At 36.9% G+C, this 23265-nt stretch overlaps 1 protein-coding gene across 1 annotated transcript in view; it reads left to right on the top strand.

The window, feature by feature from the left end:
• Positions 1–23265, top strand: part of LOC121424570 (alpha-N-acetylneuraminide alpha-2,8-sialyltransferase-like) — a 61590-nt gene that overhangs the window by 22910 nt on the left and 15415 nt on the right. The window contains exons 3-4 of the mRNA XM_041620298.1: positions 6570–6782; positions 11981–12103. Coding sequence (XP_041476232.1) covers positions 6570–6782; positions 11981–12103 — 336 coding nt within the window. The remainder of the gene's footprint in view (positions 1–6569; positions 6783–11980; positions 12104–23265) is intronic.

Genomic DNA, 23265 nt, shown 5'->3' with positions numbered 1-23265 from the left:
ATTAAAGTCAGTTTGCACTTCAACTTTAAAAAACCTAACCTTCGAAGACACCGTAACTTTTCATCTATACTGATTGCAATTCATTCATTATCACCTTAACCTAGACTTCGAGTTGACACATTATATAATTTATTTTTGTATTTCTGAATAAAATAGCCTAAATGTTTCGGGAAATTATCAGTGATATGCCATCTTGTTAAGAATCATATCTCGGATTGATTTTCTTCATGTGAAAAAAAAGTGTGCAACATTTTCTCTGTAGCGCAAATTGCGAATCGTGTTTCACGTGTGCAAGGATCATGGTTAAGTATATAAGCATAATATACTCTAGTTTTGTTTGGAGTGGACTTGACCTTTAAAGTCAGCTTGTGACAAAGTATTATCACTTGGATCGATAGAAAGCTTGGTAGGCCTAGTGTCACAGATATACATCTAATAAAACCATGGTATTCTTATTGACAGAGAGCAGTAGTAGAGGGAAGGGTATGGGGTTGATTGTTTGCCAAATAGTCACGGAAAGTTAAAAAATTAATTCATTATCTCCATTAAGTGATTTCCATTAAAACAAGAAGACATCAAATCAAATGAATTATGTTTATGATCATCAATAAATCAACCTAATCTGCCTGCGCCAAGAGAGCGATCGATTTTTTTTACAGTGATATTGCCATTTTAGCATGAGACCAATGCGTCAATGTTTTCTGACTATGAGCATGTTCTATTTCACAGAAGACTGTAATAGAATTATAGAATGTAATAGAAACAGGTGGATGGGCATTAAAAAGTATAAAATATATATTACCATGTCGTGTTACATCTTAAAATAATTTTTGAAAACGTGATTAAAAGCTTGGAATCTGGTCGCACACATGCAGTAAAAAAATATACAACGCTTTTTACTATATGAACCTTACAGTAATTGTTTAAACAGTTCAAACAAGTGTTTAAATCGTAAGCAACAAAGTTTAATTTTCAATATCTAATCTTCAATAAAGTAAACATGATTGTTTGAATAGTCATACAAATACTGTAAGGTTCATATAGTATAGTAAAGTGTTGTATAAAATCTTAAACAGCGTTTATACTGTGCTGGTGGGTGTTTCATAAAGCTTTTCGTAAGTTAAGAGCAACCTTAAGAACAACTGGTGATCCTTTCTTATGGCGAATGGTATATTCATTAGTGATGGTTTTGCACGTACAGCTTTGTGAAACACCCGCCAAGTACAGTTTATTGTAGCGCCGTACGTCCGAAAAATCCTCAGACAAGCCTTTACAAAGTAAAGAATTGCAATGCATAATTATCGCACAAAGGCAACGCTCAACTGTGCTCGACATCTTTGATCGTTTGTCAAAACTGTGTAATACGAATGCTCTTTTGTGTCCATTATTTTCTCAGTACATAACCGTTTTATTAGAAAATACTCATATTATATCCTAAAATAATACAAAAAATTCTTAATTTTCAGTCTATTAATCAATGTCTTAACCCAACTCCACTTCACTTTTCTATTTTCCATTCTCCCCTCTCTTCATACATCAAATTCACCCGTTTTCCCACTATTATTTATCACTCTCTCTCTCTCTGATTCCTGTCTAACTTTCTTTTCTTTCCCTCTCGTAGACACATTAAACAAAAAGATATAATTCAAAGAGAAGAAATGAGCAGGCTATTTGTGCCTTTATTTGTATCAAGACATGTAATTAGCTAGTTTCCATGGTGATTTATGCGATAACGATGCATAGAAACACTATGGGAAGGCCATTCTTCAATTTGCCATACCGAGAATAATCATGCTGACAATTTTCAGGGAAGCGAAAAATTGCACGCTTCTTTTCTACCACCCCCCCCCCCATTCTCTCCCCCTCTTTCCATTTCTCTCTCTCTATCTATCTAACTGGGTTCTTGTGTTCATACGGTTCTGGCAAACGAAATTCACATTACATTGCTATGGAATATATCATTATGCCACTATAATCTAAAAAAAAAATGTTTACCATGAATAAGGAGCATACTTCCGTTGGTTAAAAAAATCTTAACCAACTTTATAATTGCCAGGAGGCCATCAGTTCGTTTTGTTAAGTTTAACCGACAAGTTATGGTTGCAGTTTATGACAGATTACCAAACAGAGAGTCGTTGTCACGAATAGTTTCATATAACGGTTGGTTAAAAAGTAATACTAGTACTTGAAAAAAAATGTGATTTTATTCTTTCCAAGCTGAAAGTAAAACAATATACCAAGTAGGCATTGAAGTGAATTTTCCTTATCTACATAACATTGGACGACTTTAAACATAATCTGCGAAATTTCTCCAGTGCTCAAAGAGTGTTTGGGGCTACTTCTCCATCAAAGCTTGTCCCTGCTGATATTTGGGAGGAAGTTGTAGATTGATGGATATGAACCCCGATATCATGTTGTCCAAAGTCTGAAAATCTTCATAAAACACCCTACCTCCTTATCACAATAAGGAAACATACTAACTCATCAATCTAGGCACCTGGGGAACCTTTCATGAAAGGACTTGTCGCACATTTCATCCGACAAATCCTGTTTTATCGGACAGTTACCATAGTAACGATGCCTCTCAGTCAATCAGAATCTAGGAATGATGTCAGATCTGTCAACATGTCGGACATAACTGTTGATGAAATGTTCCCAAGGTCATACTTCTAAAGATGACGGTGTACTTCCTTCAAAACAAAGGATTTGCCCCGGAGCCATCGTAACTGCCAAAATAGACTGATGGTCGACGTTGATGATGAATTCTACCTCGAAGCACTACTCATTCTTGAATATTCACTAGTCAGTGAAGTTTACGACTGTACGCTGTCGGAAACTTCTCACCATTAAATTCTTGCAGGAGAATTGTGCCGATGGCCTTATTTGATGCATCTTTCCGAGGAATAAACTCGTTGTTCACATCAGACACGTGCCGAATCAGTTTCGTCTGCATAGCCTACATGCAAGTTGAATGTGTTCTTATACACCTCATCCATTCAAGCAAGTTTGGTTTACCGTTCTTGAGAAGAAAAAACATTATAAAATAAAAGATATGGCATTTGAAGCGATATAAACTTTCCATCTGTCCAACTCTAAAAATGGCTACAGTTCTTTCATGGTAGTTTGATCCGGCACCAAGGGTATCGTCTCGGTGTCTTCTACCTTTGAGAAGTGTGGTCTGAAATACTTTCTGCTCAACTGCTGACCACAACTGTCGACTTTGGAAAAGCCAGCAAAACAGTTTTTTTTTATTTGTCTTTAGGTTTGACTCCTTCGCCAGTAAACGCAGAGATGTCAGATACTGATGCCATGTTTATGAGTACACGGGAATGACGTTTGATTGAAGTTCCTAAAGCTAGAACCCTGTCCTCGTCACCCAACTGCTGTTGCCGACAGTGCATCCATGAATCCAAAAGCACATGGTCCAGAATAGAGTCAACCTTGGCTAAAAATGCAATTCCATATTATTTGCAAGCTCTGTGATTGGCAATTGCTATTAGCCCATAGAGAGATCTCCTGAATACCTTCTCCAGGTCTGGAATGGCTTTGTCACTGGTACTGGTACGTAATACAATCACAGCAAACTTGCTTCTGCCATTTTTTTTTCCGGGGGGAGGCTTACCAGGATGATCTGAGAAGCGAAAGGAGACCGAAGAGTTCACTTAAACTAAGAGTCATAATCTCTTTTCCTTATCGTGGAATACTTGTTTCATAGCAACAAACAGGGTGGACCATTCACGAAATTGTCATGAATGTCCTGCTGTAGGAATGGGGCACCAGAGAGAACGTCACCCGATGTAGAGAGGACACTTGTGACCAGGGTGACCAGATTTCACAAAATGATATACGGGACAATCGACAAAAGGATCAACAAAGATACACATTGTAAAGAATTGAAAGGGAGGGTAAACGAAAGAATGAAGGAGAGAAAGAAAAGAGATGAATTGAAAAGAAATAAAGAAAAAAAATAACTAAAGGGAAAAAGAAGAGAAAAAAATAAAGAAAGTTAGAATAAAAGAGAGAGAAAAGGTTTTACCTCATTCTTTGAAATGAATATAGAAAGAAAGAAAAAGAAAGGAAGGGAAGATGAATAAATTTGTGAAAGACAAAATAAAGGAGAGAAAGGAAAAAGAAAATAAGAAAAAAAGGGTGGAAAGAACGAATGAAGGAAAGAAAGTGTTTCTTTCATTCTTTGGAGAAAGAAACAAAGAAATTAGAAAACAGGAAGGAATGAAGGAAAACAAGGACGGAAGGAAGGAAGGTAAATAAATGATAAGGGAAAAGAATTAGAAGGAAATATAAAATAGATAATGAAAGAAAGGAGGAAAGAGAGGGAGGAAAGAACATTGGCGGCGGAAGCAAAAAAGTTTTGGGGGTGTCTACCTGAAATGGGATGGACACATGTAAAAAATTGGACAAGTGCCCAAAAAAAATTTGACAAGCAAAAAAAAAAAAAAAGGTAATCAACCTAAATTTTAGGGGGGGACAACACACGTTTCAATGGGGGTCCACGTGAATTTAGGGGGGACGCAGGGAAAAAAATTGACAAGTAAAAAAAAAAAAAAAAAAAAGGATAGAAATTTTTTTTAGGGGGGAACGTCCCCCCACCTACAATTTAGGGGGGGACACGTCCCCCCCGCTTCCGCCGCCTATGGGAAAGAATGAAGGGAAGAGAGAATGAAAGAAAGAGAAAATAATGGAAGGAGAGAAAGAACGAAAAAAAGAGAAAGGGAGAAGGAAGCAAAGAAAAGTTTAGGAAAGAAAGAATGATTTCAGGAAATAAAAAATGGAAATTTAATAAAGGAAAGTAACAGAAAGAAGGAAAGAAAGACAAATGAACAGAGAGAGAGAGAGAGAGAAAGGTTCAGGAAAAAAAGATCGGAAATAAAGATAGATGGAACAAAAAAGGGCAAGTAGGACGGATATAAAGATGAACAAAGAATGTTACAAAAGAAAGAAAGAGGAAAAAAGTTCAAACTTCAAGCAAACAAAAAATCCAGTCATCTAACAAAAATCATAATGATATTTGGTGCTTTTTAATACATTTTTAGAATTTTGAAAAACTAAAATGTTTTAGATAATAAAATTTCAAAGTGTAATATTGTCAAATTCAAAAATTAGATGATACATAGCGGCATCATACAACAAGATCTAGTTCTGAAAACTCAATAATTTGTTCCACCGATTACATCTCCAAATTACAGTACATGTAGTTTCATTGTTACCTCTGCTTCGTCATCTCTTGGTCATTTGATGATTATCAATATTAATATATATTAACTACATTTTGTTCAATATTCTTAAATACGGGACAAATAGGCGTCCCGGGAAGGGTTTGTCGGGACGCCGGGACAAAGGAGCAAAATACGGGACAATCCCGGGAAATACGGGACGTCTGGTCACCCTGCTTGTGACTGCTGCTTCTCTGAGAGCTATAGGGTACTTGGACGTTGGCGCATGTTGAGTTGTTATTGCAGGAGAGAGTCTGGGGAGGATCTGTGTAGCTAGCGTTTCATGAAAGGACTTGTCGGACGTTTCTTCCGACAAATCCTGTTTTATCAGACAGTTACTATAGTAACAGTACCTCTCAGCCAATCAGAATCTAGGAAGGATTGTCAGATCTGACAACTTGTTGGACAAAAATATTGATGGAATGCTCCATGATCTCACCTACATCTTTGTCACGATTAGTGGTCCTTCTTACAACGGATTCATTGCAACTTCATCATTGATTATATTATTTACCTGCTTTACGATTGTATAGCGGGTAAATGTTGTTTGTTTCGTTAATGTTCGTGTATTTTGCAGGAATGCATAGTCAATAGGGTTCAAAGCCTCCGTGGGATGGAATTAAAAATGCATTGGTGCATTGGAGCGCGGAAAGAAAGGATAACGCGCGGTAACGATACGTTGGGTGTATCATTCTAGGTTGTTCTCTTCGTCACGACAAATTTACAGAATTCTAAACTAGCAAAGCGAAAATGTTCAAATTCTAACAGTTTATGGTAATAGATTTAGAGCTAGGGTGTTTTTTGAGAAAGTCTCTCACAGTTTTCCAGACCTTTTTGCTCATCGAGCTTTATTTCTGTTTTTTTTTCAACTGGTCTGACTTGTCGAATAATATAGGGCAAGATATCGGCTCATGTGTCATTGTAACTATACAATAAATGGTGTATGTCATTAAATAGATTCCAAAGCATATCAAGAACGGTGTTCTGCAAATTTGATAGTTGTTTTTATCATATATGATAAAATGGTCGGTCGGTTCATAATCGTCGGGTAAGCTAGATCCATGATATTTGTTGTTACAAAGAGTCCCTGTTATGTATTACTAAGAGAATGACATAATGAATTTAAGAGGTGTGAGGATTTTAGAGAAATTATAAACAGACCTTGTGTCTCAACCGAATCGATAACTACTCAAATAATGACTTCCTTAGTTTCGCGCCTAACATGCCCAAGGTATCTACTTTGGGTGAAGTTTATTATTTCTGAATAGGATTTTCATGACAAACATAAAAAACCCCGCATGATTATAAATTTCACGTTTGTTGTTCTTGTTGTTGTAGGAACAGTGACCAGCTGGCTGGTATGAAAGGAAAAGAGGAGAAGAAGTCAGGTGACGAACCTAAACGGGTGGTCAAAGTGGTTAGGGTCATACGACGAGTTGTTCAGAAAGTGGTCACCTCCGATGCTGACCAAACCTCAACGAAGGATGTCCTCAAGTTCTTTAGCCACGCCTCTAAGCTTCATCCAGCATCAGCATCCAAGAACGAGAACAAGTTAGTTTTACTTGTAGTGAACTGGATAAATAATCAAACCAATCAACCATTATTGCAATCATTAGTATCATAATTGACCCCGCTTAATGACTCTATTGTTGTTATTATCAAGCACCACCATTACACCACTGCCAACACTGCTATATCAAACACAAAACACTATTCGCTTACTAGTAGATTTAATTGAACTACATGTACTACTAGGATATCTTCTCTTACTACTACTACTACTACTACTACTACTACTACTACTACTACTACTACTACTACTACTACTACTACTACTACTACTACTACTACTACTACTACTACTACTACTACTACTACTACTACTACTACTACTACTACTACTACCACCACCACTACTACTACTACTACTACTACTACTACTACTACTACTACTACTACTACTACTACTACTTTTACTTCTTCTTCTTCTTCTTTTTTCTTCCTCTTCTTCTAATTCTTCGTCTACTATGACTACTACTACTATTACCACCACTCCTGTTTCTATCATTCTACCCAAATCTAACTACTTCCAATACTTTACTGCCACTACAACATCTGCTGTTACTGCTACTACTACTTGTTCTTTTCATTTTCCTAATACTGTGACTATTAATAGGCCTACAACAATCCTTATATCACTGTTACAAATACTGGTTGGAACACACTGAGTTGAATAAAACTGCATAAATATCATAGAAAAAACACAAAAACTGTAATTTTTTTCTCATGTTATTTGCATTTGTCTTCTTAAAACTCCAACGTTATAATAGGTTTGCAATCAAAGGGGGGGGGGGGGAATTGAAATCTTTCTAAAATTTGAACAGATGATTGAAATATAGGGTGACTAGAGACTGCCGTACTGTGGCTTTTCTATTTTCGGTGACTGTATGTAATAGTGAAACACTGGTAGGAGGAAGATTATGGGGATTGGGATTGTTGGGAATAAGAAACAAATACAGCGAGTATAGATATTGGAGAACGAATGAGAACGGGAGAAGAAAAGGGTGAATTCATTACAAATGAATCCGCAGCGAACTCGGGCTCATCTCTCAGCCCGGGTGTAGGGTAAGGATATTTAAATATTGTTTTCAATTTGATCTCATTTATTTTAATTTATACGTGACGAGTTTCAAATCGTTTCTATACAATGCAATTCCCAAAATTTAAAAAAACATCGTAATTTGCTCGTTCGCTTTGCTCACTCGCATACATTTTTTTCTATCAACACTTACACATTTTCATAATATTGATGCAACATATATCGTTCAAATTTCTTTAAACTCTTTCTTAGATTTGTATTATGGTGTATAAGGTTCAATTTGGTTGTTCTTCTTTTTTCTCATTCTACTTTTCAGAGCGCATAGAGAAATAACTGTAATCTTCGCTGTACAAACAATTGAATATTATCATTATCATCAAAAGTAAAAACAAAGTTTAATAAACATTGTCTGCCATAATAAAGCTATCATTGTGCTTCCCACCGCAATTGAATTTAATGCATAAGATAAAAAGGAGGAGGCTGAACATTACTATACAAGGGGGGGGGGGGGTCTATCAGTTTCAAGAGTATCTCTTTTTATATGTTACATGCATGTAGAGTATAGTGATTGTTAGAATACCCCCCCCCCCAGAAATGGACATACATATAGAAGAGAACAAATAGATCCCTTGATCACGTTGATAACATTCAAATGACGATGGCGGGGGGGGGGGGAGTTAAGCAGGCGAGATGCCTAAAGTAGACCTGGGGCCCGTTGCAGAAAGAGTTGCAATCAATCGCAACTCTAAAAATCACGCGCAATTTGATTTTCGACCAATCAACAACGCGCATTCGGGACTTGCGCATGATTTTTAGAGTTGCGTTTGATTGCAACTCTTTCTGCAACGGGCCCCAGATGAAACCATAGCGCTTGGAAAATAAAATAGACCAAGTGTTGCATTATTTACTTACGTGAAAGGGTTCAAGCTGGTGGAATACTTACGTCTTCGCGTAATATTGCATGCACGTTCAATTTGAAGTGATCGTAATACCCCAAACAGAATTGATACCTGAAAAACAAACGGAAAACCAGGCAAAATAAATTGATACCAAGTTAAGTGTAATTGAATCGAGACGATTCCTTCCAGCGATCACACATAGAAAGCCAATTGTGTATTTTTTTTTTTTTGGGGGGGGGGACTCATGGCGGGCAGAGAATGAAAGAGAGGGCAGACAGACATACAGAGGGAGGAGGGTTGGGGGGGGAGTGGGGGCAGAAAGTGGGAATGGGATGTTGAGTCCTCCACGTTTGTCTCATACCCTTGTAAAATCATTATTTCCGCATAATTCATACTGTGGTTTGGATATTATAGAGAAAGTGGGCGAAGTCTCCATCACCTGAGGAGAGAGAGAGAGCGCTCCACGTTGTCGGGCATCTTAGTCTCCATGGCAACCGAGGGCATCTAGCTTAGATGCAGTGAAGAGTAATGCAATTACAGGGAATAAGGAAGGTTATAAGAACTATTCATCACCGGGGGGGGGGGGCTACGCATAGCAATGCATAGAATATTGCTCACGGAGCAAGAAGTGGGTCACTCTGCTATATGCATGATATAAAGATCGATTTATTTCATTCTAATGAAAATCGCCAAGGCGTTTTTTTTTTCTTCAGCTTCATGGAAATTGATAATTATGGAGGCAGTTTTCGAGCCATTCTATAATCATAACAGATGAAAACTATCCATATAGGGTTTAACCAATTCACGGAGGTAGATTGTAAAGGTGCTTAGAATGACTGCTTGCCCGACAAAGCATACGCAAATATGATGCAAACAATTTCATCAAAATACCACCCAACCTGTACTACGCATCCCTTGGATCCCAAATGAAAAAAAAATCATGAGAAAGATTCATAGTACCATACCCCATCAACTGCCACCCCCTTGGGAGCACTTAGACTATTACCGACTCAAAACGCTAGATAGATAACACCCTCACCCTGACACCAACACACACGACCCTCCCAATCACGCAGTGGCTTCCCAGTAAACACTCAAAACTCTTGATAGATAACACCCTCACCCTGACACCAACACACACGACCCTCCCAATCACGCAGTGGCTTCCCAGTAAACACTCAAAACTCTTGATAGATAACACCCTCACCTTGACACCAACACACGCGACCCTCCACTCACGCAGTGGCTTACCATTAAACACTCAAAACTCTTGATAGATAACACCCTCACCTTGACACCAACACACGCGACCCTCCACTCACGCAGTGGCTTACCATTAAACACTCAAAACACTAAAAGATAACACCCTCACCTTAACAACCACATACACACTCCTCTTACCCTAACATACACAACCCTGCATCCACCCCCCAAAAAACACACACACACCAAAACACACACTTACATTCATCCACAATGACATACACACAAACCCTTCATAATTAAGTATATTAATAATCAGTTATTAGGGTCGTAAACAAACCTCTTGAATTTCCTTTATATGGTGTTAGTGTGTTACTTTAATATTCTAATTAGAAAGATTATCTGATTGATATGATCAATACAGTTTTCACATTATAATAATGCTTTAATATTCATAGTGTTTTTTAAAGCCCGGGTATGTCAATCTTCCGTATTGTCAGTCCTCTTTGCCTTATAAGAAATGAGAATCGCTCATAACCGGTTTCAGTTGAAGCCTCATTTTGCTTGCGTTTCTACTCAGCAATATTCCTCATTAACCTTCTAAGAGCTTTCGCATCATTACTACTGATGTGGTTCAGTACTATCATATTCCTTTCGACTTCTCTAGCAGGTTGTATTAAGGAATATGGATTATCAGATGTTCATTGCATGGCATTATTTTGCTGCACACAAATATTATTCCTAGATCGCAATTTGGTTAATATGGGGTCAAAGTGGTTAAATTATCCGAAAGTATTACAATTCCACGCATTTGAAACATTAAGATTGATTTTTTCTTATCATATACTCTTGGAATATATGGATTCTCACTTACACATTCTATGAAGAAAATAAATCAAATTCAAGTCAACTTTGGAAAAACCCTCCAAATCAAATCCAATCAGAGAGAGTGAAGATATGAACGGATATCAAGTGAAATAAAATAAGTAGAGGTATATAAAATCAGCCAGATTTATAGAAATTCGAATAAAAGTCAACACGATGACGAGAAATTGTATCAACTCATTCAACCCATAGGACAACATAAATTTGCTATGATATTGAGGGTTCTATAGCCACCAAGTCCCCACAAGTCTACTCTTCTCTCATGTTTTCCTTTTCGGATCCATTATTATTCATGTTTATTCGTCCATCGTGACAACATACGAAGCGATTGCTCAACGCAGATATTATTACAGACTCTGAGGCCTCGTTAATTTCATTTCTGTTATCGTAGTCAGACGAATTTCATTTTGAGGTATCCCAAATAGATGATGGTGGACATGCTTAAGGGAACGGAAGAGGGATGGAAGTTCTATAAGCATTGTCTTCATCTCTTCCATTTTATCCTGAAAAGATGTGGGGGGGGGCTTTATTACTTAATGGACTTAAAAAAGAAAGAAAGTAGAGAGCTACTCCACCCCACGTGAAAATAAGCTAGTTTGTGATTGGCTGAAAGAATAGAATCTTGTTGGTACTGATAATCATGAACAGAAGCTTTGTGCGACAGGGTTGAATATAAAGCATCTACTTACCCCTATTTTTTGTGATGCTAACATCCCAAATCTGCAAAAGATGAACCCTATCAAAACGAAAAACAAGAACGCAATTGCATTAAAAATATATATATATACACACTGAGAAATAAAGGTTCAAAATTGAACCCAGAAAGATTGATGCAAAATCAGCACCTTATGGGTTCAAAAATTGAACCCCTGGTTGGGGTTCATGTTTGCACCCTGCGGGTTCAAAACTGCATCTCTAGGGGTTAAATTTAAAATCTAGGGGTGCAGTTTTGAACCCGCAGGGTGCAAAAATGAACCCCAACCAGGTGTTCAATTTTTGAACCCATAAGGTGCTGATTTTGCATCAACCTTTCGGGGTTCAATTTTGAACCTTTATTTCTTAGTGTGTAAGATTTGTTCAGCGTGCTACCCATGATATTTCTCTGTTTCCCGACATCTTGCTTTAACCTGGAACACAATCTCTCTTTATTCACTCTCTATCAGTAATTTTCCGGTCACGGACAAGTTATGGAAATTCAGTAAGATGGAGGCAGAGAAGATCTACCTCTTTAGGCAGCTACTATCGAAACCTTGGAAACCTAACCCAGAGCATCTTCGTCAATTCAGGTAATAAATATATCCCCGTACGATTGTCCTACGAACCAATTTAATACGAGACGAAGTTCTTTCGAATGATAGTATGCCAATTTATCCAACCATTTTATATCATCTTTGTCATGTTTGTAATGAATTCTAGAAAAGTGAACATTTTTCGAATTGAGACAACGTTTATGATGCATGGATGTAGATGTGAATCTGCTTCCGATTGTAGGCAATGTAATGGTATCCCATGAAATTGAGTGTTTGTGCGATGTGCTTAATTATTAATATATTATCACACTAAAAAATAGGGGATCAAATTTGAACCGATGCACCCAAAGGGGTGCTAGTGAGTGTAATTATGCTCATTTGAGGGTGCATTTAGCTATGTTAAGTACCCAATATAGGGTGCGAAATTGAACAATGTAATAAAGGTTCAAATTTGAACCCTTTTTAATGTCAAGTACTATGCACCTTAACAGGTTCATATTTGCACCTATTAGGGTGCGAGTGAGCATAAAAAGGTACATTTTTTCACCTTTTGCCACTTAGGGTGCAAGATTACACCCCTAAATGTTGGTACAAGTGCTTCATTAGGGTTCAAACATTTCTTAGTGTATATATGTATTACAGTGTGCAGATTTTCGCAACTTTCCAAAATGTATGCAGGATATGATATGAACGGAGAGAGTGAGACTCGAGGGGGAAGGGGGGGGGGGGGGTGGGGACAACCACACCTGTCATACCATTGTACCTTAATAAGGAAATTTCGTTCTTTACTAGGGTGATTGTAAAATATGCGTGATATGCGTTTCCTCTTCGATTAATCTGTTCACCACTTTATACCATTGGCGTAATGTACACAACAAAAAATGAGGGGCCAGATATCGAGTATCGGGCAAAATTTATAAAAAGTTGCGAGCGAGCAAAAAAATTCACAATTTTTACTACAAAACTCCAATTTTGTAATAGCTTTGACATAATGTTTTTGAAAATAATGTCATATTTCACCCTTCTCTTTCTTTTTTTTTGTCTTGATCGCTAAAAACTTACGATGTCCATGGTGTCCAACCCCCCCCCAAAAAAAAAAATCTGTACGTCAGTGCTATATTTATATATATATATATATATATGGCAACATTAGATCTTTGGTTCGTCTGCAAATTCTTGTTAATACTACATGCATGTAGTAGGTCCATATATGCTACCTGTCAGTGGCGTACCCGGGATTTTCCAGAAGGGGGGGGGGCAATTTTTTTGTAGGATATTTCGTCCGTCCAAAAAATTGACAAGCAAAAACAAAAAAAAGGTCTTCAACCACAAATAAAGGATTTCGTACCAGAAAAAAAATGAAAAGCATCCCCTGGATCAGTTTTTGTATGCTACACTGTTAGAAAATTTATCCTTAAACTAAAAGAAGTTCCTGCAGCAGAGTCTCGAGAACACCTGTAATCTTACCAGATTGCGTAATCTTACAGGAAATTGGTATTTGGTGTGTGTAATCTTACAAATTTCCTTAAATAAAACACTCTTTTCCCCTTTTTCTAACAGACCTGTTCTGTTAAATTGCAGAAAAATTCCTGTTTCATGAATTTAAAGAATGATTCTGGTATTGCTTTCTGCAAAATCTTCTTTTATTTTTCTGTAAAATCAGGGTTTTTTTAACAGTGTAGTGCTACCTGTATGGAAAGAGCGACATGTCGATATCACCGGATGCGACGCCATTGCGCATTAAACCATTTGGCAAGATGTGACATGAGAAAATCCCGTTCTTTCATCACGTATACGACTGCTCAGCACATCATGCCCGCCTGTTCCCGGGATCCACTGGGCTTCAAATATGTCATGAGAAGTGCTAGGTCTACACGGATATGACATAAGTGGTTCTTCAAACAAATCGAGTACATATTAAGGGAGAAAAAACATTGACTGAATTAACGCTTAGGTAATTATCATTACAGTCCATCCAATAATTGATATTGTATCAATATTCACCTCTCAAGCTAAACTATTTCGTTGATATCTGCAAAGTCCGTCTGAAATCCTACCCGGATTTTTTTTTGCTGAAAATCTTGTATTTTCCAAAATCTGAGATTGCATTGTTGCCATATCCTTCAGAATTTTGCACACCGAAACTTTAATAATCCCGTTGCTATTGCGAAAGTAAAAATCTTTACATATCACGCAAAATGCATCGAAGGACAAGCTTTTACGACGGTGATAAAAGTCTTCTCCAAAATCAACTAGCGTCGTAAAAGTCTGTTTCCGTCGTTGAGCGAAAAGTGTCTATTTTCTGAATATGAAACGGCGGAACGTCAATTTGAAGTAAGAAAGTGATAATGACGGTTTCTGTCAACTTCTAGATACGTCAAGAAGTATATAGTCCAGCTGAAGAATAAATAAATGACTCAAAAAATTGGTTGGATGTTTTTTGTTCTTCCAAAACGTGTCTTTAAACAATGTTATATTTTTACAGCTTTAAATACACGCTTCGTTGGATGAGAAGGGTGCATTCAAGTAAATGCATTACTATCATTATTTATTTATTTATTTCAAAAAAAGTTCACACCTAGGTACCAATAATGCATATAGCATACTCCATTTATTTGAAAGCAGGATAAAAGAGCACTGTAGATTAAAGGCCTTGCTCATGGGCATAGCTGCCGCGGCCGGGGATCGAACCACGGACTTTTTCATGTATAGCCAGGTGCCTTAGACCACTCGGCCACGGCACCTCCATTATCGCTAATATAAATCGATACCGTGATTGTCATAAAACGGATGTAGCCGTGTTAAACATGTTAAAATTTGGTGGAATTAAAGGAGAGAGGGAAGTGAAACCATCATGATCCTTGTCTATTTCAGATAGTAAATAAATGACCTTCAAAATGGAACATGTCCTACCCTATTCATGACTTTTAAAGTATCTCTTTCGTAACAGGTTCTAGCTATCCCGTAATTTATTTTGAATATTGACAGTCTCGATGGCACGTTGTGACGTTGATGGCCGTTTTGCACTTTTTTCGGTCTATTTTAAACTGTTGAAGGTAACAACTAAACTAAAGTATAGATTGAAACGCGCAGAATAGTAGAAAAAAAGAAACAAAAGTAGATTTAATGATACACAGCAAAAACTGTGGTGTTAACCGGTGTACTTAAAGGACCACACCAGTTATTTTACACCGGTGTTAAATTGGTGGTGTTATTTTTACACCTATAGGTGCTATTGCAACACCTATGGTTGTAACATTTACACTCTTTGGTGTTATGTTCAATCTCTAGGGTGTTATTTTAACACCTCAGGGTGTGGTCCTCTATTAACACCAATTGGTGTCAGTTTTAACACTACAGTTTTTACAGTGTAAATAATAGGCCTATTACAAAATGATGCTAACACAAGAAAGAGCCAAGATCCATACAAAAAATATCACTCAATGATGTATTATGAGCTATATTGCTGAATTGTTTTGATCCGTCAGTACGTGAAACAGGTTAAAAAGAAATGAGGAAGCTTTAACACCCTACATTCTTTCTCAATCTAACACCTTACTTCATGGCAGCCCGGAAACAACATGATTCACTAAAATCTAATTTGTCACCCGACACCCGGCCATATTCTCTTCTATACCCTAGGTGTAATACCTTATGCAAACTTCACTTCATTTTCCTATATAACCCGAGGACAGTAAATGACACGTGTGTTGTCCTCTAACATGGACGTTCCTTTCTTCCCTAATGATTTTATAATTGCTCTGATGGGGCGAGGATATTGAATTCTGAAACGTTTCGCTTACAGTCATGTGCCTGTGGTCGAATCGATCAGGGCTGTCACATAGTCATGTACTGCATATATTGATTTGGCTGTTACGTTTTAAGTAACACAAGAAAAAGTGCGTAAGACGTGAACATCGTTTGATCCAATATCTGAATGAATCCCTGATAGCAAGAATGGGTTTCTGTTAATATCATCTAACGATGTCCATGCATGGCTGAAACATCTATGACAACACATCAAGGATTGGGTTGGAACACCGGCGTGACTGCACTGTTGGAAAAAAAATCTTACAGAAAGAAATAACAAAATCATTCTGCAAATTGTTATCACAGGAAAGAGTTTCTGCGATTTTCTTTTTTACAATTTTACGGAACAGGTCCGTTTTTTAAAAAAGGGTTAACAGTTTTATTAATTTGTAAGGTTACATGCACCAAATACCAATTTTCTGTAATTTTACACAAATGCATGTAAAATTACACAGTGCCGTAAGATTACATGTGTTGTTGAGACCCTGCTGCAGGATGTTTTGTTTTTTAATAGAAATATTTTAAAAGTGTGGTACGACAAGTAGCCTGTCTCATGAAAAAGTAAGATTGGTAAAAAAAAATGAAAAGCTGTTTAATGGCGCTGAATAAAAACAAGCTTCATATTGTAATCAGAGCAATGATCAGAGTGAACAGAAAGTAAAATCCAACAAAGCGAAACGGGCTCGGTAATAAAGAAACAGTACGGAAGTTTCTGATCCTTGATCGGTCTGTGATTGGTTACTAGTATGATATATAATCAGGATATAATTATTATCATCATATCATCCTAGATCTAGATCTGGTAAAGTTACCTAAACTGAATTTTGTAAAATCATGCGTTCTATGCTGAAAAAAAACTATTACAGTGAAGATCGCCAACACAGTTTAGCACACTTGGGGGCAGAGTATTATTATTACTATTGCCTGGAAGATGATTCGATATTTCGATATTTTGGTATATTACATCGTTATATTATTTTCTCACTTATTACACAATCTGTACCTGAATCTGATGGAACACATAATCATTTCTATTTATGTAAAAAATTGGGCGATTATTTTATTGGCTTTTGTACGAACTCACTTTGTAATCGTTACCATAACTGGCCTTTATCTTTAATAACACCGACCGTCCACCGATGAAGGATTGCCGTTTACATGTATAGGTGGTGGCATGGGCACGGCCAAGAGACCACTAGCGTACCTAGGGGGCAAACTGCTCCCCCCTGACGAGTCACAACTGATCCAGGGGACGTCCCCCCCTTTGAAAAGCAAAATTAATAATTTGCAATGTAAAAATGCAAAGAAAACCGACGTGTGCCCTCTCTTTTGAACTTGAAGACCTTTTTTTTTTGCTTGTCATTTTTTTTTTCCTGGTACGAAATGTCCTTTATTTGCGGTTGAAGACCTTTTTTAATTTTTTTTTGCTTACCATTTTTTTCCGGTACGAAATCCTTTATTTGTGGTTGAAGACCCCTTTTTTTTGCTTGTCAGATTTGTAATTTGTTCGCGGACGAAATATCCTCCAAAAAATTTGCCCCCCTTTTGGAAAATCCTGGGTACGCCGCTACCAGAAACAAAACAAAACAATGGAAAGAAAATGAGAAGAAAGGTGACAAAATAATACTATATGATTTTGTTAAATATTGATACGTCAAAATCTATCACAAAAATAAAATTCACTTTTATTAGCTTTTTTTTCGCTCGTGAGTTTTTAAAAATGTTGCTTCATATACACCATGTTCTGCATGCCCCTCAAAATTGTTGGCTCAGTATACGCCTATAGTAGCCTCTGTATACCAGATGAGGTGGAAATGGTGACCGGAAAGATGAAAGGAGAAATATAGGAGAAGAAGTATCATTGATTTGATTTGATTTATTGTTTTCTTCTGCATCCATAACATTCGTATAATACATTTTTCATAACATAATAAACATAATATGTTAGCATTTTTGGCATGAATTATAAATAAAGAGTACTAAAAAGATAATTCCAGACGAAAATAATTATATGATATTTACAATTTGCAGGAGGATTGTCATCATAAGCAGATTGCTTGAAAAAAAATGACAATCCCACACTTATACTAAATGAATTAATTAATACATTTATAAAGCAGAATGGGCATATATTTTCAAATAGCTGAGGGTGACGGTGATATGATGATGATGTTGATGATGATGATAATGATGATGATGATGAAGGCCATGGAGATGATGATGGTCATGATGAAGATATTGGTAATGACTAAATCGAAGGAGGAATAAATTCACGATAAAAAGGATACGACACAGAAATTTTACTTCAAGTATTCTGATAATAACATAGATTTAACGTTTGCCTTAAATGAATGAAGAGACGAACATTGTTTAACAGGCTCTGGTAGAGAGTTCCACAAATCTGGACCATGGTGTCTTATGGATCTCTGCGCAATAAGCAATTTGGGGTTAATTAAATGGAAATCTGAAGAGTAATACGGGTAGGGTATGAATGAATAGATGTATTCAGAGTATAAAAATTGTGGAATGAAGGTGGGAGCATGTTATTTACGTACTTAAACATAAGTAGTAAGCTTTGAAGAGTAGTTATGTCAAATACTGTTAGAGTCTTTAGTTTATGGAATAATGGATTTGTGTGTGATAAATATTGGGAATCAGTACAGATTCGAATTACTTTTTTCTGTAATAGGTATATTGAATTAATTTTAGTTTTTGCACATATTGCCAAAACTATGTTGCAATACGATATATAAGGCAATATTAATGAATTGTATAGTATGACAAGAGTTGTATGTGGAATTATGTTCTTCATTTTGTAAAGTATACCAACGTTTATAGAAATACTAATAGTTATACAACGTATATGTTCATTCCAATTAATGAGCCTATTCCTTTTTATGATGGCCTCATCTATCAGTCGATGGCAATAGATTATCAAAGCAAAATGAGTTCAACCACCATTAATTAGCTGGATCTATATATTTATGGATGTGTGAGAAATTACACATATGGAAGGATATTTCGTCGATGAATTGTTTCCTCCCTCTTTTTCTGGATTTTGATTTTTGATGGGGGGGGGGGGTTCGATCGACCCTTCCGCGGCTACGGGGACGAAATATCCTACAATTTCGAATGATGAACCTCCCCCTTTTTTTGCTTGTCAATTTTGCTAGCTAAGGAAAAGAAGGGGTCGAACCATGGCTGAAAACCCTTGCTATTGGATGTATGATGTTACATGATGATTGTATGATTAAGTGCGTCTGTGTTAAAAATAGCTAATTCTTTACCCTTTCTCTGTAATTTTATATAGTATTGTAAATATTCCAAATGCCAAAAATCAAGAAATTGCCGAAAATATTGATGATGACTAATTCTAGCCTGCTCTTGCATCTTACAATAACGGCAAATATCAATTTAACAAAAAAGTAATAACGAAAGTGAGGGAACTCCTGGCAAATTTCCACTCACAAGTAATGCTTTTATTAAACAAACGATATTGCATTTTCTGTAGTTGAATTAGAGTCGCCAAAATGGTCAAGTAGTATTATTGCAAGAGTGCACGATTTGGGTTTGCATATTGCACAATATCAGAAGGTGCTGGAGGGCAAACCTCGTGTATAATACGGATTGATTTCAAATGACAGGGCACATCTTAAACAAATGCTACGTGACCCAACTTCATATCCATATCTGTTGTATTTTGGTTTATAGGCTAAAATTCATAAGACCGGAAAGAGGGTTTAAAGCATGGATTAACTAAATCCTCTTGGTACTTTATAGGATACAGGACTGCTAGAATAGTAACGAAGCAGAAACGAGCAAGGCATAGCTCCTTTCATGTTTATTTATCTTTTCTCTTTTTTTATTGAGAATAAAGCGTCCTGAAATTGCCTCCATGTAAAACAAGTAGGATGTTAAATTTTACCCGGCTTATCTTGTTATTCATTTCTATGTTATCGGACAAAGAAACCAGATTTACATGAAAAACATTTTGGATACATCATACATGACCGAAAAAGAAATTGTACTTGAGTTCTGACAATACATCGTGTCTGTAGTTATGATGATAGTTAAGTGTTTCTCAATTATTCATAAGTTCTGCTCTATATATATAATAGACGAACTTTGCTATATTGTGTAGCATGAGCTGATGCACAAGTACTCATGCGAGATGCCAATAGCACAGTGGCTTATAAAGGTTCTGTCACGTGACGGGTGGGGGGGGGTAAAGTGGATTGATCGTATTCTAAAGATTGAAAGCGTAAATTAGAAAAGGGAAATTAATAAAAAAGAAAAAAAAGATTAAGTGGGACAGATGAAACAGAGCGGAAAGAGAGGGGTTGTGGGATGGGAGGTTGAAAGAAGGCGAAGAAGGAGAATATCAAAATCAATAAACGTCAACATTGCATTCTAGCTCAGTGGTTAAAGCGCCGCCCCATGAATAAGAGATCGTTGGTTCGAATTCAGGAGGAGTCATGTCAAGTAACTTCTGGTTTTATTGGCGCGGAGAAAAAGAAGAAGAAGAAGAAGAAGGAGAAGAAGACGAAAAAGGAGGAGGAGAAGAAGAAGAAGAAGAAGAAGCAAAGTCAAATTCATAAAAAAGAAAGAACAAAATAAACTATATACGTAAAATACTGGAGGGTTTTAGTTTATTGTCTCTTCCTTTCATCATCATCATATCAGGTGTTTCTTTTAAGTACTTTTTCATTGCTACTTCTGGGGCAGACATCCCCCGCCCTTTCCCCTGACGAGCCGTTATATTTCTCGCACCTGAGCAGATGTCCGACGGGAATTTTTTGCGCGTAATGGTGGAAAGCGAACTCCCCTTGGGGGCCGCCGGGTGACATAGATCTCCCGACATGATACGGGACTTCACGCTCCCTGTTTTGGTTCGCTTTCTGATCTAGTAAATTCGAAATACTATCCCTTTCTGGGCTATCAGGAGCATGGCTTGGTAGGAAATCAAAGCTCGCTCATCACTTTCCCAATGGAAAGGACAAGTGTAGTACTTTAAACAGCCCAACTTGTTTTACACCAGCATTTCCTGTATAAGAAACATGTTGGGAGAACTGAAACAAGTTTGATATAGTTAATAGTAAATTCCTTGGATTTTCGAGATATTTAAATTTGATTATTACGATTATTGAACCCGTCACATTTGGAAACCTGCACTCCCAATAGCGTAACTACGGGTGGGGGGGGGGACGTATCCCTGCCCCCCCCCCTGACGAGCTTGAAGACCTATAAGATCCCGGGGGGGCCACTTCCATTCACGAGTGGATACCATGCGCGACCATGGGGTCTCGAAAAGCACCCTAAACACGTAATTTCCATTTTCTGAAAATGCACCCCTTAACAAGTATTGGCGTGTGAAACCCTGCCCTTAACAAGTATTGGAAACAAAACGATACTCTTATTGGTAATATTCCCTGAAATGAACCCCTAAACAAGTACAGGAATGTTTTATTGTTACGGGTCCTTCGGTCGTCGGCTTTACCTTATTTGGTTTAGTACGACCCCACCTTCTACACCTCGCGCAAATCGGACTCTAAACACGAAGTTTGGGGCAAAAAGGACATCCTTTATCAAACATTTTGATTTTGTTTTATCATCCCCGTATATTCGACCCTAAACACGTAATTTTCCTGGCGAAATAGATACCCTTTTTTCATTATTTTTGTGTTTTTGACACCCTTATCACGTTACGTACGTAACGTGCCCTATCGTGAAAAAGACATCCTTTTTACGTGTTTTTTGGTCGCGCATGGTATCCACTCGCCAATGTAAGTGGCCCCCCCGGGTATAAGATTCATTGTGATACATACATTTTCTCAAGCAGGAAACGGAAATGCAGGCGATTCCCTTATCTCGGCCAGTAATTGATTAAGTATCTTTTCATTGTAAAGACATATAGGTTACCATTACAACTATGGCGTTATATTCAATGTTTTTTCGATGGATTAAAAACAAATCAAGGAAGAAAAATATCAAATTCTTGCAGACCCTTTCGGAATGATCTGTGACTGAAAAATGAAAGTCAAAGTTCTTTTTTTTTCTTGGAGGGTCTAATATTAACACTTATATTATTTGTAATACAATCGGGATGGTGTTTCCGGTCAATTTATTTTGCTCTTTACTGTGGCAGTGAACATGGTGAATGGTAATTTTCGACTGGTAATTTCCAGGGCATAATATCAAGAAGATATATCAGATACAGGTAAGAATGGGATCTTGCGGCTTAGATTAAAAAGCAAAAAAAAGTAATAATTTCAATGAAACTTTACAGTGTACAATCCATAATAGGCCTAGTCTTCGTTTTTCCGTCAAGGGGGGGGGGGGGGTAATGCACGTGGTGCAAAGTAAGTGATGTAACCTTTTGATTAAATGCAAGTTTTGATAATGTTTATAGAGAGTAAATAATAAGAGTTAATTTTCAGATTATTGAAGTGTGAATCTGTTTTCCAGTATTTTTTTATCTTGTTTTCACAACACCTTATGACATTTTTTTCTTAAGGACATAAGGTTTGAAATCAAAAGATAGTAGATGCAGGTGGAGTAACTAGGAAATGGTTACCAGATTATAGCGATATGAATAGATCGAGTTTGGCGAGACTTATAAAACAAAAATTGGAGGGGGTGTATTTTATGAATGGAATGGAATGATTGGATGTCTGTCTACAGGGTGAAATGATTCGTTATTGTACATTTCAAAATCAAATGTGTAACATTGCACCTGTCTGGTTTAGGAGCTTTGTAGGTGTAGCTCTCAAGGCAGAAAGGTGCATAATTACGATTGTACGATTGTGGTCTGTAGCATTACGAACGGAACTGTATTTTGATCTTAGAGTGCATGGTTATCTTTAATGGGAAATAACACCAAATAAAGATCAAAAAGAAGTTTATCGCAAGCCATAACATGTAATTCTGATATGCTTCTTGCAGTACGGCTTGTATGATATTGTAGGAGAGAGCAAATAGAGAATGATATTCTATGATTTAATATTTGGTATCATTATAAACCCCATATCTGTCTATAACTGCTTTAAATTGTTTTTATCCTGTTAACAGTATACCTTATACATAATTTTATTCAGGTAATCCCACTAAAAAAGGATGCTTTACAGGGTTCCTATTTCATTTCATATCATATCATTATGCTGTAATATATTTCGCTTTTTTTTGTAGTTAATTCTATTTTTACACTTGAAATGGAAATAGAGCATTGTTATCAATCAAAAACCTATTTTTCAGATTTCAATAGTTAATCTTTCTTTTTAATCAGAACTCGTTTATTAATGGGTGAATTACCAGTATTCAGAGTCAATGAAAGGTTAAAAAACTCCCGATATATCTCTCTCATACTCTCGTCTTATTGTTAAGGAAGCCTG

This window comes from Lytechinus variegatus, chromosome 11 (assembly GCF_018143015.1).
Source record: "Lytechinus variegatus isolate NC3 chromosome 11, Lvar_3.0, whole genome shotgun sequence".
NCBI lineage: Eukaryota > Metazoa > Echinodermata > Echinoidea > Temnopleuroida > Toxopneustidae > Lytechinus > Lytechinus variegatus.
This window is presented reverse-complemented; position numbering and strand designations above follow the sequence as displayed.